Raw genomic sequence first — 15,261 nt, 5'->3', positions numbered from 1 at the left:
CTGGAGTTGCCAGGCAACCTCAGATAACCTCCTGCCCTTCTGCATACACAACGCGGGCTGTCACTGTGGGATCCAACCCTATTTTTTTCCACCAAACCACGGCATTCGGCGATGAATCGGGGCTGTGTGGCGAGGCAGGCTCTGATCTGCGGCGCGGCCAGGCTCATTCAGTGCAGGAGCTGGAAGGTGCACAGCAAAGCTGATGGGAAACTGCAGGAAGAAAAAAAAGGGTCTCGTGCTATCCATCTCTGGCTATGCTATCCAGGCTGAGGGGCCTGGAAACTGAGGCTGAGCGTTTCTCATTTCTCAAACAGGGCGCCAAAATTAGTGGAAATCCTTCTATTTATGTTTTCTGCATCTCTGAAAGGGGAATTGTAACACCATCCTAACTGGTAAGTATTTATGGGGGTTTTATGACAGTGAGATGGTTTGTATAACCTCCGCAGTAATAAATATTAAAATAAACCACGAAGAAATTTGCATTCAAAGCACACTGGAAAAGAATGCTCAATAAATAAGTGGGAATGAATGAAGACGACAAACTGCTTAACAGCACCCTTTCAACAAGCCCCTTATTATTCCGGGCAGTGAATGAAACAGAGACCACGGGGGAGAGAAAACAAACACACAGCCAGAGCCAAGCCAAGGGCGTAAAAGGAGCGCGCAGAGGAACCACATCCAAGCCGGGCACGCCAGACGGGGAAGGCAGTGAGATGACAAAGGACGAGCCCTGCTGACAGCTCCCTGCCTGAAGGACAAAGCCTGATGGTGCAGCAGACGGGGGGCTGCTGGAAAGCACATCCGCTTCGGATGGGAGACACCAGCCAGACTGACTGGGAGCACCATAAGCACTGGAAGTCGCACCCAAGCCCGTGGTTGAGAGCTGAATTCTTTGGCCCGGTTTGCATCTAAGCATGCTGGCAGCACTCAGCCTCTGTCCTGCAGCTCTGCGTGCTGCCCTGAGAGCGAGGTGTGGGTTGGGATCTCCCCGGGGTGCTGGGAGAGCTGGTGGAGAGCTCTGCACATTGCTCTGCAAGCACATGGTTGCAAGAAATGCACAAAAAAGGGAAAATCCTGAGGTCAGCCCCTGGTCTTGGGGCACAGCATCACGCTCTTGCTCTCAACCTGTTGTGGACGGCAGCCGCTTATGCAGCAAAAGCTACTGCCACAAACATCTAACTCACCTTTAGCTGCAAAAGCCCTCTTCCAAAACTGCAAGGCTAAGAGAAGCAGTGCCCAAAGCCTCCTCTCCCCCCGCTGGAGACAGCAGCTTTAGGTCCTTGCGAGCGATCTGTTTGTCCGTCGTGGTTCAGAGCCTTGTTCTCAGCTGGGGGAATTGTCTTCCTCCTGTTTACTCTTCCCTGGCGTCCCCTAAGCTCAGTTCAATGTGTTTGCAGAGGAAAGTGTTACGACCCAAAGCAGCTAGGTCACAAACAATATCCAGTTAATTATGGCATTTCGGCGCTCTTGGATCACTGCTTATCAGTGCCAGACCTGTCACAGGTTGTGTCTGGCATGCTTAAACTTGTAAATGCCTCTGCTCTGAAACTCGATGCTTGTTTAATGCAGCTTTTAAAAAGCCACATGTTTAAAGAGGCTTTATTTGTCCTTTCACTTATATCTCGCATTCATCTTACCCTGAGAGTTGCAATTTAACCCAGGCAGGTCGCTGTCACCTAGCAGCCAGCGCTGCTCCAGCAGACAGAGTTTGATGACATCCACTCGAGTACTTTTCCCCCAGAGTAAAGGGAGGAGCTGCCTCTCTCCTCTGGTCCTGTTTCCTAGAAAACGAGGGCTGAACCAGCAGCTTGCCCAGCTGCTCCGAGCTGAACAAAGCAGCAAGTTTGTTTTGTTTTGTTTTTTACCCACACTGTTCATCCAGAGGGTTGCTGTCAAGCCACCATTTAATCACGATTCATTTCAGAGCCTGGGTGGGACCTACCTCGCCAAACTTCAGGCCCACAGACCTGAAGACCACAGCGAGAAGAAAAAATAAAAGGGCATTTTAGTAAACATGGAAGTCTACTGGATTCACTCATTATCTTTTCTCCTACTATGGAAAGACACAGTAAGAGAAACGATACCAGAAGACGCTGGTGCCAGTGCCTGCACCCCAAGTAAGAGACGGCACATGAACCAACAGCTCTTCTTCAAGTCCTCACAGCAGCAGGTACCACAAAAGCCAGTTCTGCCATGTGTCACGTTTGTTCTCATTATATAATCAAGATATTTGTAGGCAGACACAGGTTCCAGTGTAATTAAGTTTGATCAGGCTCGAGCTTTTCCCAGGCAGTCGTACTTGATAGCAGCCTCGAAGCACCGCGCTGATACTTATTGGGAAACGCAAGCGCTCCATTTCCATAAAAGCAGGCAGCTTAAAGTTAGCTGTAGATAATTCAAAATGACTGCTTAGAGCAGAAATGTAATTTTCTGAAAGGGGTTATTGGTTTGAAAATGATGCGTTGCACTCATGATCTGTCATGCCTCATTACTTCAGACCAAATAAGTCGGGCTAGCATAACTCGATCCATTAGAGGCTCCTCAATGCTGACTTCTTTTAAGATGCTGCCTTCCAGGCTGAACCCTTAAAAAAAAAAAAGTCATTATCAAACTAATTTTCTCAAGTCCCGTGGCATATTTACAGGTTAAATGGGAAGATTTTTTTTTTTTAATAATAGCACTTAAAGCACAGCTCCACTTTTGAGAGTGATTCAATAGAAATGGAATCAATTTGACTCGAAGTTTACTGCCTGTAAGCATTCAAATATCACTTCACAGGCTGAAAGAAACAGTTATTAGAGCAGCCCTGCATATTCAATGAAGGTTCAGAAGCTGTCAGAGGATTTATTTTAATTCCAGCAGTAATTTGCCAGTATCTCATTTGGTTAGGCCAGCGCAAACTAACTGGAGGGAGAGAGGACCACTGCTTTGCATTGGTGGAGCCAAGCCATGTCTGAACGTGAGGAAACTTTGCTCTTTCCATTTGGATCTGCCCATCTAACTCCACCTAGTATTGTTTGGCTACTCAAATTACAATGCCACAATCTTCAGTAACTTTCCCTTGGTGCAGTTTATTGCAATTAAATTGTCAGGAATGTGACCACCGATACGAGAAGGACGAGAATTCACATCCTTTGGTTGAGCATGGTCAGGGTAAAAAAGCAATTCTGTCACTAAAAGGAGGTTTTAGACGATCATTGTGGCTTAAGAGAACTTTTTACTTGTAAAAGTGGGCCTGTAGTTCCAGCATTTATTAACCAAATTAAGCAAATGACATTTAAATTATGCTTTCATTGTCTTATTAACATATTAATGAATATACATCAGTGAGTTGAACTAAAAATATATCCAAGATTTGCATGTCTGATTATCTTTGTGGAGTTTTGCAACTCACAATTTGAAAGGAGGGCAGAAAAAAAGTTGTGTCAACGTCTCTGCCAAATTACAGCTTACAGAGCTTTCCTAATCAAAGGGTTCTTTAGTATCTTTTTTAAGTTAAAATGAGCATCTCTTTCTGATTGAAGAGGACTTGTTCTTGGAATTATGCTCAAAGCAGTCATTTCCAGAACTTTTGAAGCAGTAAAGAAGAATATTTTAACCCAAAGCAGCCCCAGTGAGGTCCTCCCAACCGTTTTCTTTCAGGGAAATGCAGGCAGACCCGTGCTTTAGCACACTGCCCCAGTAGTATTCTTGAAACAAGCAAAAAGGAGAAAAAAAATGAACAGAGGCACACAAGGGAACAGGGAAAGCTATTTTGATGATGCAATTGTTGGGAGCAACCAGCTTGTAACCACTGTATGAAAAAAATATACGTTTGTTAAAGCTGTGACTGCTGAGTTAAGAGTTGCATGGCTATTCAGCTCTGCTCCTTGCTGCTTCCATGCTTTAGGATCATGGCACAACTCAGCACACTCTGTGGATCAGCTCACCATGCTTACCCCCAGCACTGGAGGAAATAAGTGGAGAATATAATTGGACAACAATAAATAGGATTGAAATACTTAATGAGCATCGTGAATGCAATGAAGTGAGAAATACCCTAGAAACAAAGTAAACTAATGCTGTTATCTGAAATATCACGATTCCATTGCTATTGCAATCCCATCAGGTTCCCACCTCCAGGTACCATTTCAGATAATTTCCAACCCCGACACCTTTTCCACACTTCTTCAGATCAAGTTTGCAACACCAAACATGCCCGCTGGCCATGTCTCTCATTTTCTATAAGACACCTGCACTCTTTGAAGAAAGGCTGGCACTACTGGAAGGTGTCCTTTGTGCTCAAAGCAAGCTGATGTACTTTTCATGTTCAAGAGAATGCTAGCAAGTATTTAAAATAGTTGATCCTTTGAACACATGAGTTTAAAAGAACATTTTTTTAAAAGATGGCAGAGTTCTCAATTTCTTTTGCTCAGTTGTGCTCTTACCGTGACCTCTCAGCAAATTGATGCTCACTAAAAATAGTTTTAGGGAAAAAAGAAAAGGATGGGGAGGGAACAAAATATTTTAATTTGAGCTGGACTCACTCAACTGTTTCACTTTCAACTCTGTAAATGCGTAACTAGTGGGGTTAACACAATGGTGAGAACAGGTAACAAGGTCAAGGAATGCCAAGTCCATGACGCTGCAAGAAAAAACTAACTCAAAAGTACCTGAGGTTGGCATGTGTTTCCCAGTGGTAGTTCTCTTTACTTGCTTCCTTTTGGTCAGTGTTATTAGCAAGGTGCAGCAGAAGCCAGAGTACTCAGGTACACAAAGACAAATCTATTTAATACGCACACAGAAATGAGGTAAGTGAATTTGCAAATGCAGACAAACATTGGAGCTTCTTCTGTGCAGACTCCCACCAGTCATCTGCTAAAAAACCTGACCTATACGAGGTGGAAGTCGGTGTCTGCAAAAAGAGCCTTGCTTCCTGCAGCTTGAATCCACTCCCTTGGGAAGGGGCAAAAGCCTCTCCCAAAGTTCATTTTTTTAATTTTTTCCTGGCATCTAGGATAACCTAGGCATCGCCATTAGCATTATGCACGGATAGCAGTAACAACATCTGCAGAAGAAATGAGAATTTGCTTTTATAGAGACACGGCACTAGTTTTCCAAGCATTTCACGTGTTGATTAACCACATTTCTGTATGGGGAGCCCCCAATACTGCAGCATCGATGCTCAGTTACTGATTGGCAAGGACAGCTTTGTATACCACCAATTTCCAGCAGCTGTAACTCAAATCCTTCAGTTAGCAATTTTATAATGGGAAGGATAAGGAAAAAAAAAAAAAGAAAATAGCAGTGATGTTTATCTTTTTTTTTTCCTCCATTTCTAACTAGGACAAGACAGATGACTAGAGGCACTAAAGGGACAGAAAGCCACAGCTTGTGAGAAATTAGAAGATAAATATCTCCTCAACAAAAAGATTGTGCTGTGAGAACTGCCTACGAATCGCATTCTCCTGCCGCCCATGCCTTATGCTGCCTCGTTTATTCATAGAAGGCCTCGCCACGTGGCGATTCAAGTTGTGAGTAAAGGTGAAAAAGCAAAGCTGCTGGCAGATAACATACAAGCTGCTCAGAAGAAATGACACAGGCTCTCTCTTCCCTCAAAAAACTAAAGCATTCAGAGAAGCTCAGCAAGTTTAGTTGTACAGTTGGAGCGATTTTGCTTTGCTGTTGTGCACTTCTTTCTTTTTGTTGGATTAATTCTTGCACAGCCAAAGCTGGACTCCAGTTTTTTTTTTAAAGAGTGTACGTGTGTCTATGTGTATAAACAGAATAAAAATAATTCAAAGGATTAAGCAGCAAAGCAGGGTATGAATTACAAGTATTTCACCCCAATTACATGCCAGCTTTCCAATTTTCTATCTTCCGATACTTTCTCCTGCAGCAGCTCTTCCTAATTAAAATAAATGAAGAATTTGTTCTTATTTACATCTCCGTACACTGATGTTCAGGGATCTCAAGAGAGACCATGACAAACCTGGAAGGATCTCCAAAGAGCCTTTCAGCAGCAATGTGGCATACTGTCAAGAGTGGGATAGCTGGCCAACTGGCAAAAACAACAATTTTAAATGTACTTGGCCAGGCTAGGCCTGTAAAAACAAGACGCTTTGTCAGCCAATGCAATGGGCACTTACGTTCATAACAACTCCTTTTTTTGCTGAGTTTTCTAAGAACAAATCACTTGCTGATGTTGACATCCGAGTGCTCTGAAGAGTGCAGATGGCCAGCAACACTGAACACAACACGCTAAGGCACAAAGAAGCCTGTTGCTTTGCTGTATAAAGGCCATCCAGAAAAAAAAAAAAAAATCCAGTCCCCTTTCTATATTTCCTTTCCTTTTTTTTTTTTTTTTATTTTATTTTTTATTTTCTGGTGTGTGTCAAGGAAAACTTTTGACTTTGATTAAGAACAAGCTAGCGGAGATCACAAATTTTGGTCCTTTGACCATGTTTCCCTTCAAAAAAGAAGCTGCATCACAGGACATGTTCACCCCAAAACTGCTTGTTCTACAAAACCCAAAGCTTTTTTTTTGTTGTTCAACCCAAAGCTGCTTGTTCTATAAAAGGTGGGCAGTGCCAAACCTAATTATTGACCTCCATATAGCCACCCCTGGTTCCTCTTAAACCAGCAAATGGTCTCTCTGGACCACAACAGGTGACAGACACCGTTTTTGCACTGTAAGCTAAAAAGTAAGCCAAGAATCAATGGCACAGGCCAAGCATTGGTCATGCAGCCACATGGTGCCTGTCTGCACGCTGCCATTTTGTGCTTTAACTTGTGTATTTGCAATCAGTCTCTGTTCAGCTCTGTGTCCTGTAGCGAAGGAAGGGGTATTGCAGGGACAGAGGAGACACCTGCTATTACTTACATGACAGCAGTGGTCCAAGATTCGTGCTTAAGCTGCTCTGCCAACCTGCCTCAAACCAAACAAGACATTTGGTGATGGGGGGGATGCAATTTATGGTCTCTGAATTAACACAAAGCGCTGAGGAAACACCAAGGAAGCTCACAGCCATGCACTGTGCTCATTACTGACACAGGAACCCTTGTTGTATGCATGAAGTACAAAAGCAACAGAAACACTGGCTCAAACTTTCATGCGAGGTTCCGAGAACAGAGAAGGAACCAAAATGCATACAGAGACGGAATTAAAGAGCACTAAACCTTCTGTTTCAACCCAAAGATACTCAGGAAGGTCGTAGCATAGATTCCAACTCCATGTCTGACTCCAGTGACTTTATCCAATTTCACAGTTACGTTATTTTGGCAATCACAGACTCCAAAACACTAGTTGGCAGGGTTTTCTAGAAGTCCACAGCCCTGCCTTCTGCTCAGAGCGGGACTTTCATAACCGTACGACCCCATGAACCTTGGTTGAGTCCTGAAGATCTCAAAGCATCCAATGCCATAAGGTAACCTACACCAGCCCTGCAGGAACAGCAAATAAAAGGTTGCAAGGTCACAGCAATGCTTTTGGTACAGAGCAAAACTGAGAGTCAAGGGCTGTAAGCTGAGGGCACGGTGCCAAAGGAGGACCTACCTGGTCTGGCAGAACGTAGCTGGCAGACAGACAGGGTGAGGATTTGCAGAAAAGCCATGAGCAGATGGGGAGAGAACAGGGAGGATGAGAGCAAGGCAAGTCCTTCTCACTTAACATAAACATTTAGCACCAATTCCACAAGAAGGTGTAGCTGAGTGGTAAAATGAGTTTGCTGAAAACATTTTTCAACAGCCACATCTATTGAATCCAGCTGCCCCCTTCCCAGACTCATCATACTTCGTATTCCAAGGTAAAGTACTTCAAGGTTGAAACACAATAAATATGCGTCACTACTGTAACACCTACCTTCATACAGGTAACCTTCAATGAATCCAGAATATCCTAAACTTGGCTGCTGTCAACAATATTTCTGTCTCACTTAAAGGGTTTTATTTAAGTCCCTCAGCAAATCCAGTTCCAGAGTAAGAATAGCTGACGAGCAATGTATGTGAGTGGGCACACGTATACACAGCACCAATAAATGAGGATCAAAACTGTAAGCACCACTAATTGTAAAATATATCAAGAGTTACTCGATGTTAGGAACATTGCTTGCTTCACACAGGATGAACAGATGAAGTACACCCCAAAATACGGTCAAATATATACAGTATAAAAGCTGGATAGCTATTTAACTACTACCTCAATTTAATTCTTATTTCTCATTCACCAAATTTCACTTTGCTTTCAGGAAGAGGTGACAGAAATCAGACTGATGAAGCAAAGGACCACAGAGGGTACCCCGCAGAGGATTAAGAAACAACCGAGTTCAGTAAGCCAACTGTGCTCCAGTTTTCTCCGTGCCAGGTGACCCGTTGCCCTTTATGGTTTTTATTTGCTTTTTGCCGTAAGGCGTTATGTAACTGTTCCCTCCAGCCCCTGCATTCCCAAGGTGAACTACAGCTCGAGTGATTACATTTGTCCTGGTCGCAAAGGTGTTGTGTTTTTTTTTTGTTTTTTTTTTTGTTTTTTTCCACTAACTTCTACTTACCGGATTTCGTGGTTTTTAATCATATAAAAATATCGAGCCCGGTGCGGTTCAAGTGATCGATTCAGACTCTGCGCTTCCCCACTTCTGGCAGGAACAAGGCTCCAATAACATTAACCACTACAGAGATTAAAGAGGCTAAGGCTGGAAAGGAGAAATGGTTTGGTGGCTGCTCTTCCTTCCCCTCTTTGTGGGCCACACACACTGCCCTTGTTTCGCAGCGAGGGTATCTAGAGCTGCGTTTTTATCTCAGCACGCATCTCTTCTGGTGTCCTACAAAAGGTGATCTGTCTTCTCAGAACACACCCTACACAGAAAGGACTGCAAGTCCACCGCCTTAAGTTATTTCCAGCAGCAGCTACGAAGCAGCCTGACCTGCAGTGCTTCCACCTCGTGTCCAGGGACAAAAAGCCAGCGCAGACACAATCCCTCCTTCCCCACAGCATGAGTTTACTCATGACTTCTTCCTAATCTGATCTTGCTTCAGCAGAAAAAGCTATTGCTGGAGATAAGCACAACCTGAGCAAACCAAGTCTTTCACAGACTCCTGCTTACAAAAACATGCTCAACGCCAGCAGATCCTCAGCAGCATTCAGTCTGTAATCCTGGCAAGGTAATGAGATTTGGAGAAGCTAAATCCTAAGATTTTTTATTACACTGTGAAAGCATGTTCAGTTTTAATATTGGTGAATGTGTATGAATTCAGCTTACCACTTGTTTATAGCACAGTTGATGCAAATTTTCATTGCAACTTCCATGGAATACACGAGTAACAAGCCAGAAACAGCTCTGCTGTCCCAAAAGTGTTGTTTGGGACCTACCTCATTCTTTCCCCAAGCAGCAAAAAAAGTCTTCGTAGTCATACAAACTAAAAGTTGATCAAATTTCAAGCTTCAGAGCATAATTTTTCACCTTCAAAAATCTACCAGCATCTCATCTCCCACATAACAGCAATAGATAATGACAATTGTCTATGGTCATTTGAATTCTCTACTTCTCTGAATTATTAGAGTTTGGACCCAGCCATTAGCAGAGAGCAGATTTGATATACCTCAGATAAATCCTGAGTCAGTTACTTTTTCAGCATCTGCTAAGTTCTCGCACTAGCAAAGGATTAGTTCATCTGAGTCCTTTAATCAGAAAGCATTTATCTCACTGGTGAGAACGGGAAATGACACTGAAAATATTAATAGATTTTCTATTTAACAAAATCCGTTATTAATGTTGGCCTGTTCAATAATGAGGAAACTTCATACTTCAGAGAAATGGTATGGGATCAGAGACTGCTCTTTGCCCTTCAGTTTGCAAGAAATTGTTCCAATTTCATAACATGCTGTGGTTGTACAGTCACACTCACCAGCAGTATTCATGCACACCATCAGCTAAGTTTTATGACACCTCTGTCAGATAGATACAACTGTTTTAAAATCAGGAAACAGAAGAGATATACAATGCTTTGGGGAAAAAAAAAAAGTAAATCCTCATGTTGTCATTGATACAAGATATTGATGGAAAAAACCTCTAATCTGTAATCCTGATGCTATTTCCTCAAGTCTTTCTGGGAAGAATCCTGCAGCATAATACCAAGCTTGATGTCAAAGTAGCACAGAAAATGCTATTTGCTCATAAAATGTGCTTGACTTCCTAGAAAACTCCAGTAACAGTAATACTATGTGGACCACCAGTAATTCCAGCACTGAAAAGAAAGGAATGTGAGAATACCCACTCTGTGAATAAATCCAACTGTAAAAGCCAAGAGCAATAATCACGCTAATCTATCACTTGGTCACTCTCAGATATGAAACTGCAAAATATATAATGTTGCAAGGAAGTCAAATTTAATTCTTTTGTCCAGCCCTTTAAAGCTCGGAAAGGAGAGAATGGAAAAATCATGACCTCCTTAAAAATCTGTCTCTCAGAGTCTTCACGCTGACCAGGTCTATTGCTCGTGACAATACAGCACTCAAATGCACTGTTTGCTTGCAGCGTTTTTGCCCTCAGCTGTGCTGTCTTCAGCGTTACCTAAAGCTTTCTGTCTCTTTTGAGAATCAGAAAACATTTACGCTGCTCTCTGGTTTTCTGTAGAGCATATGACTGTCAGAGAAGCATCAGCAGAGCAGCTCCAGCATTTCTGGTCCAAGCAGTCTGCTTCGGTGCCAGTCTGCTTAGCCAGGGGGCCTAAGTGACAGGTATACGTGATGAGTGACAATTGCTGGGTAAAATATTCCTATTGCTATTGATTTCCATTTGTACATGGCCAACAACAAAGACTGCCAACAAATCAGAGCAGAATACCAGTGGGAAGAAAACAGTCCCAAGGGCACATCTAACATGGCAAAGTCTGTAAAACAAATTTAAATACACCTTTATACCAAGCCAAAGTGAAAAACCAAACCTTTTTTTTTTTTTCTCCTATCAATGACAAGGTCAGATATAAATCTGTGACTTGAAAGGGAGCAACTGAAACTGAAATCACTGCAGGAACCTGATGTGGTGCGGCAGCCAAGGTGCAATGTACGGAGCAGCGCTAATCCAGCAGGGCAGGAAGGACACAAGAAGGGTGGCTCGCCTGCTCCCCTCTCCATCCCTCCCAGCAGATTCGTGTCCGGTTGAAATTTCATACAGAAACAGTCAGGGAGGGAGAGCAAGATTGAAAGGACGTAAAGAAGGGGGCAGGGAGCTATGGAAGTGTTTTTTGTTGTTTTTTTTTTTTAAAAAAAAAGTCAGCAAGGTACAGAGATGGAGATGGCTAAAATCATTGTGCAAAAATCAGATGGGCTGTGATGGAAAGAAATGACTGGCAGTGATGGGTACCAAATATCACGGAGTGATAAAGGAAAATGCAGGCTAAAGTGCAACTATTTAAGGATTTCTTTTAGTCGGATTGTTAAAGAAAAGGAGCTTTCAAAGTAGAGCATTCATCACGGCGAGCACATTCATCTCCTTTTAACCAGGACATATACAGAATATATAACCAATATAAAGGAGACTTTAAATGTCACTCTAAAATCTTCACCAAAGAAGGCTTCAAACTGCAAGCTACACATCAAAAAAAGACTCCCCAAATTTTGGAGCACCGGTATTACTGAATGTTTCTCAGCAGAAGTGTCTTTAAGTGCACTAACGGTTCAGTTTTCTTCTAAAGGATGGTAAAAGTTAATTCATATGAGCTATAAACTGAAAAAAATTCTGTTCCACCAGAAAACATTCACAAGATTTGACATCCTTAATGTAAACTTAGTCTATTTATGAACCAGTCACTTAAAACTGCCCCTTTCTAGCCATATTAGGTCTTACATATACATTCTTTCTTTCCATCGCAGAACAGTTGACTGATTAAAGTTCAGAGGTGGCAAGCAGAAAGCAAGGTTACTTATTGAAGCAGGAGGAGCAAAGCCTCCCCAAAGTGTCAGTCCAGACAGAGGCACCAAGAAGAATCAGAGTGACTTTAAAGTCTGGAAAGGTACATTTTATACCGAACACTTCTTTGCTTCTGTTGAAACATATGAAATATTAATGCCAATTCACTACACATCAATGCACTTGTATACGCCCCTGTTATCAAGTGTCCAAATGAAAACTGTCTATTCAGAATACTGTTTTCTGAATTATCAGCCAGCTTTCTTCTACAAATCCAAGAGATCTTCAAATTTTATTTATGACTGGCAGTTTTTACCTTTCAGAAAAGACGTTCTCTCTGTCAAGTTTCAGAAAGGCAGCAGTATATATATTTTTGATGTGCTACGAAACTTGGTATTTAGAACAGATATAAATATGCTAACGATCAGGAGTACGTAAAAAGGCTATAAAACCTGACAAGAAGTTTCAAATCTGGGGGCTGGATCCAGCATGCAAGAACAACCTGTTCACCCTATAGTAGTGGTCTCCACTTCCATCCTCCCAGGAGTCCCAGGCACACATGGGAAGAGGCTGAGAGCTGGACGAACTGACCTCGCAAACCACTTGCTGCTATTTTCAGTCCTGAGGGTCCCCCAACTGCCCTGTCTCAGCCCGTCATGCGACAGTGCAGCCTGCTGAAAGGTCTTCATCAGAGAAATCTGTTTAACCCTAAGCTAAAGGTTATGCAAAACAACAGCTCCTTAAAAAAAAAATATATATACATAAAAAAATTTTGACTCGAGTGGTAATAACCCTAATTATTCCATGATTATTTCTGTAAATACCAGTCTCTAATACCCCTATTTGCACCAAATGTCAGGCTTACTGACAGCTCGCTACTGCCCTGTCTTCAGCCAAGGAGGTAAAAGTTACATCCATTGGTTGTTCACAAAACACATTCACACAACTGCTTTTCCTGGTACGTTTGAAATACGAAACCACACTGCTAAAATAGTTCTTTCTGGTTTTGTCATAGGGCTTTTTTTTTTTTTTACGAGAAACAACAAGGTCTCAGAAGCATCTATTCTTGCTTCATCTTCACATCCCCTTTCTCTGCACAGAGTGGAAGAATTACAAATGTACTTGCTGTTTGATGTTAGTATAATAAGGCATTACTGGGGGAAACAGTCTCAAAACACGAGTCACTACCTACATAATTCATTGAAGAAATACAGCTGTGGTTCTGAGTCTAGGTGGTATTTTTTTGTTTTGGTTTGGTTCTTTGTTTTTAAATATACATGGGTATTTTTCACACTTGCTCACTAATGTACTCACATAACCTTTTTTTCCCCCCTTTTTGATTTGTTACTAATGGAATATAATTGTTTCTCAAGATGCTGAGCAGAAAATTCCACTTTTCTTGAGGCTGGGAAAAAACTAAAAATGTACACCATTACTGTGTTGTTGGTCACTGCAGAGACACACTGGGGGAAGGTGGAGGTGGATCATCACTTAAGAAGGATAAGCTTTCAAAGACAGAGGAAAGAGAACAAAAAAATTACTTTTGACTACATATACCACCTCAGCAGGATCCCAGTTTACTTTTGCTTTCATTCTGGCTTTGGTAGAGCCACACAGTTCCAGTTAAGTCATTGAGTCTGCATGCAGATACTCTGCTTGCCTAATACGGGTACTGTTTTGCTATAAGCTATCAAAATATTACAGAATCAAAAGAAACTTAATCAGCATTAACTATTAATTTCAAAACCCTTACTATGCTCATAGTGTGGCATGCAGTACCTACAGTTACGAGATTAATTACTATGATTCACATGAACACATTGAAGAGGAAGAATAAACTAAACTTCAACATGGGAAGCCATGCCTTTAGTTGCATGGTCACACTGAATTTAAAAAGAAATGCAGAGCACTGATAGAGCGCTCTCTCTTTCAGGCATTTAAGACCAGACTGCATAATGCAACCAGTAATAAAGATTTACTTGTAAGATAAAAATAGGTACTATATAAAATAAAGGGGAGTTTTTCTCCCCATTTGTCCTAAAATGCAAAGAACACTTGATCATTTATGATGCGAACTTTTTTTTTCTCTGCTCTTTTTCAGTTTCTACTTTGCGGATATTACCCAATTTTGTTATTTGATTAGTTAAAGAAAAATAAAAGGAAAAAAAAAACTTGCAATGCATGGAATACAAATATAATTTTAATATGATTGCTAGTATGGCTGATTTTATGTTCAATTTCAATGTTTTGAGATTTTCCAAGCTTGAAGTACAGAGTTCTCAGCACACACATCAGCAAAAATTGCATTAATCACACAGAATATATCTCTACATCCAAAGAGGGACCACAAGTTCAAGTACATTAAGGTTAAAAAAGAAAGTACTGATTTGATTTGGATGCAGTAAATTCAGCAATGTGAAGTGTCTCAACGCATACTTATCTAAATCAGGTTTACATAATTTACAAAATCAAGCTTACCTGACCATTTTTTCCCAGTTCCATTTCTACTATTGCAACTGGAGTGTTTATCTGATCGATGTGTCTTGACTGTGACTTCAGATCCACTCTCCAGTTCATGTTTTTCAAGACATTATCCCAACGGCTTTGATTTACCAGGCTCTCGTGGATCTTTACTCGGTGGTTCTTCCAAAATTTTGCGAGGACTGCAGCTTGATCAGATGTGATGCCACCTTGTTTTTTGGTTTGGGCAGTGAGAAAAGCCTCCAGCTGATTCAAATCCATGTCTGCTGAAGCAATTGACTGCAGGAAAAAATGGAAGAGAAAAAGGGAAAAGCTTGCTCAGAAGTACTTTTTAAAAACTCTAAGCTGAACAGTCCACCAAAAGGTTGTATCTTTAAGATTTTGCAAATATCAGATTTTAAAGGGATAGTGCAAACAAAACTCAGTTATGGAAATAACCTGACAATTCCTATTACAACTCATTTTGACTACACTACTTATCTCACGCTTCTGCCCCAGGACAGCTATGGTATGTTATGGTATGGTATGGGATCTCTAACAGTAGGGATGAAGCCGGGAATGCCTTTGGAAATGCAGCACAGGATAGCAAGGAAGCTTTTCACTGTCAGCTTGGCCCTTTTCCCCAGTACGTCCCAGGCATACCAACTGGTTTGTACTGGGTAGCTGGGTCAGGCATCCAGTACAATACTGCTGTCCTGATGGTCTGTTCTATGGGAAAGCAATTGTAAAAATGTAATTGTATCAACTGTAATTGTAAAAATCTCGAAGTGTTAAAAATGCAGCTGAAGCTTCTTCTGAAGCATCAGTGGACTCTGTTACAGTAAATGCTGTGTGTTTTGCAAAAGGGCTGCAAGGGGCAAAGCAACAGAAACGATTCTTCCAAAACCCATTTTATTTA

The 15,261-nt window shown here is 41.7% G+C and overlaps 1 protein-coding gene across 1 annotated transcript in view; it reads right to left on the bottom strand.

Moving 5' to 3' along the window:
* Nucleotides 1-15,261, bottom strand: part of COMMD1 (copper metabolism domain containing 1) — a 72,846-nt gene that overhangs the window by 37,463 nt on the left and 20,122 nt on the right. The window contains exon 2 of the mRNA XM_068675557.1: nt 14,361-14,642. Coding sequence (XP_068531658.1) covers nt 14,361-14,642 — 282 coding nt within the window. The remainder of the gene's footprint in view (nt 1-14,360; nt 14,643-15,261) is intronic.

This window comes from Anas acuta, chromosome 3 (genome assembly GCF_963932015.1).
Source record: "Anas acuta chromosome 3, bAnaAcu1.1, whole genome shotgun sequence".
NCBI classification, from domain to species: Eukaryota; Metazoa; Chordata; class Aves; order Anseriformes; family Anatidae; genus Anas; species Anas acuta.
This window is presented reverse-complemented; position numbering and strand designations above follow the sequence as displayed.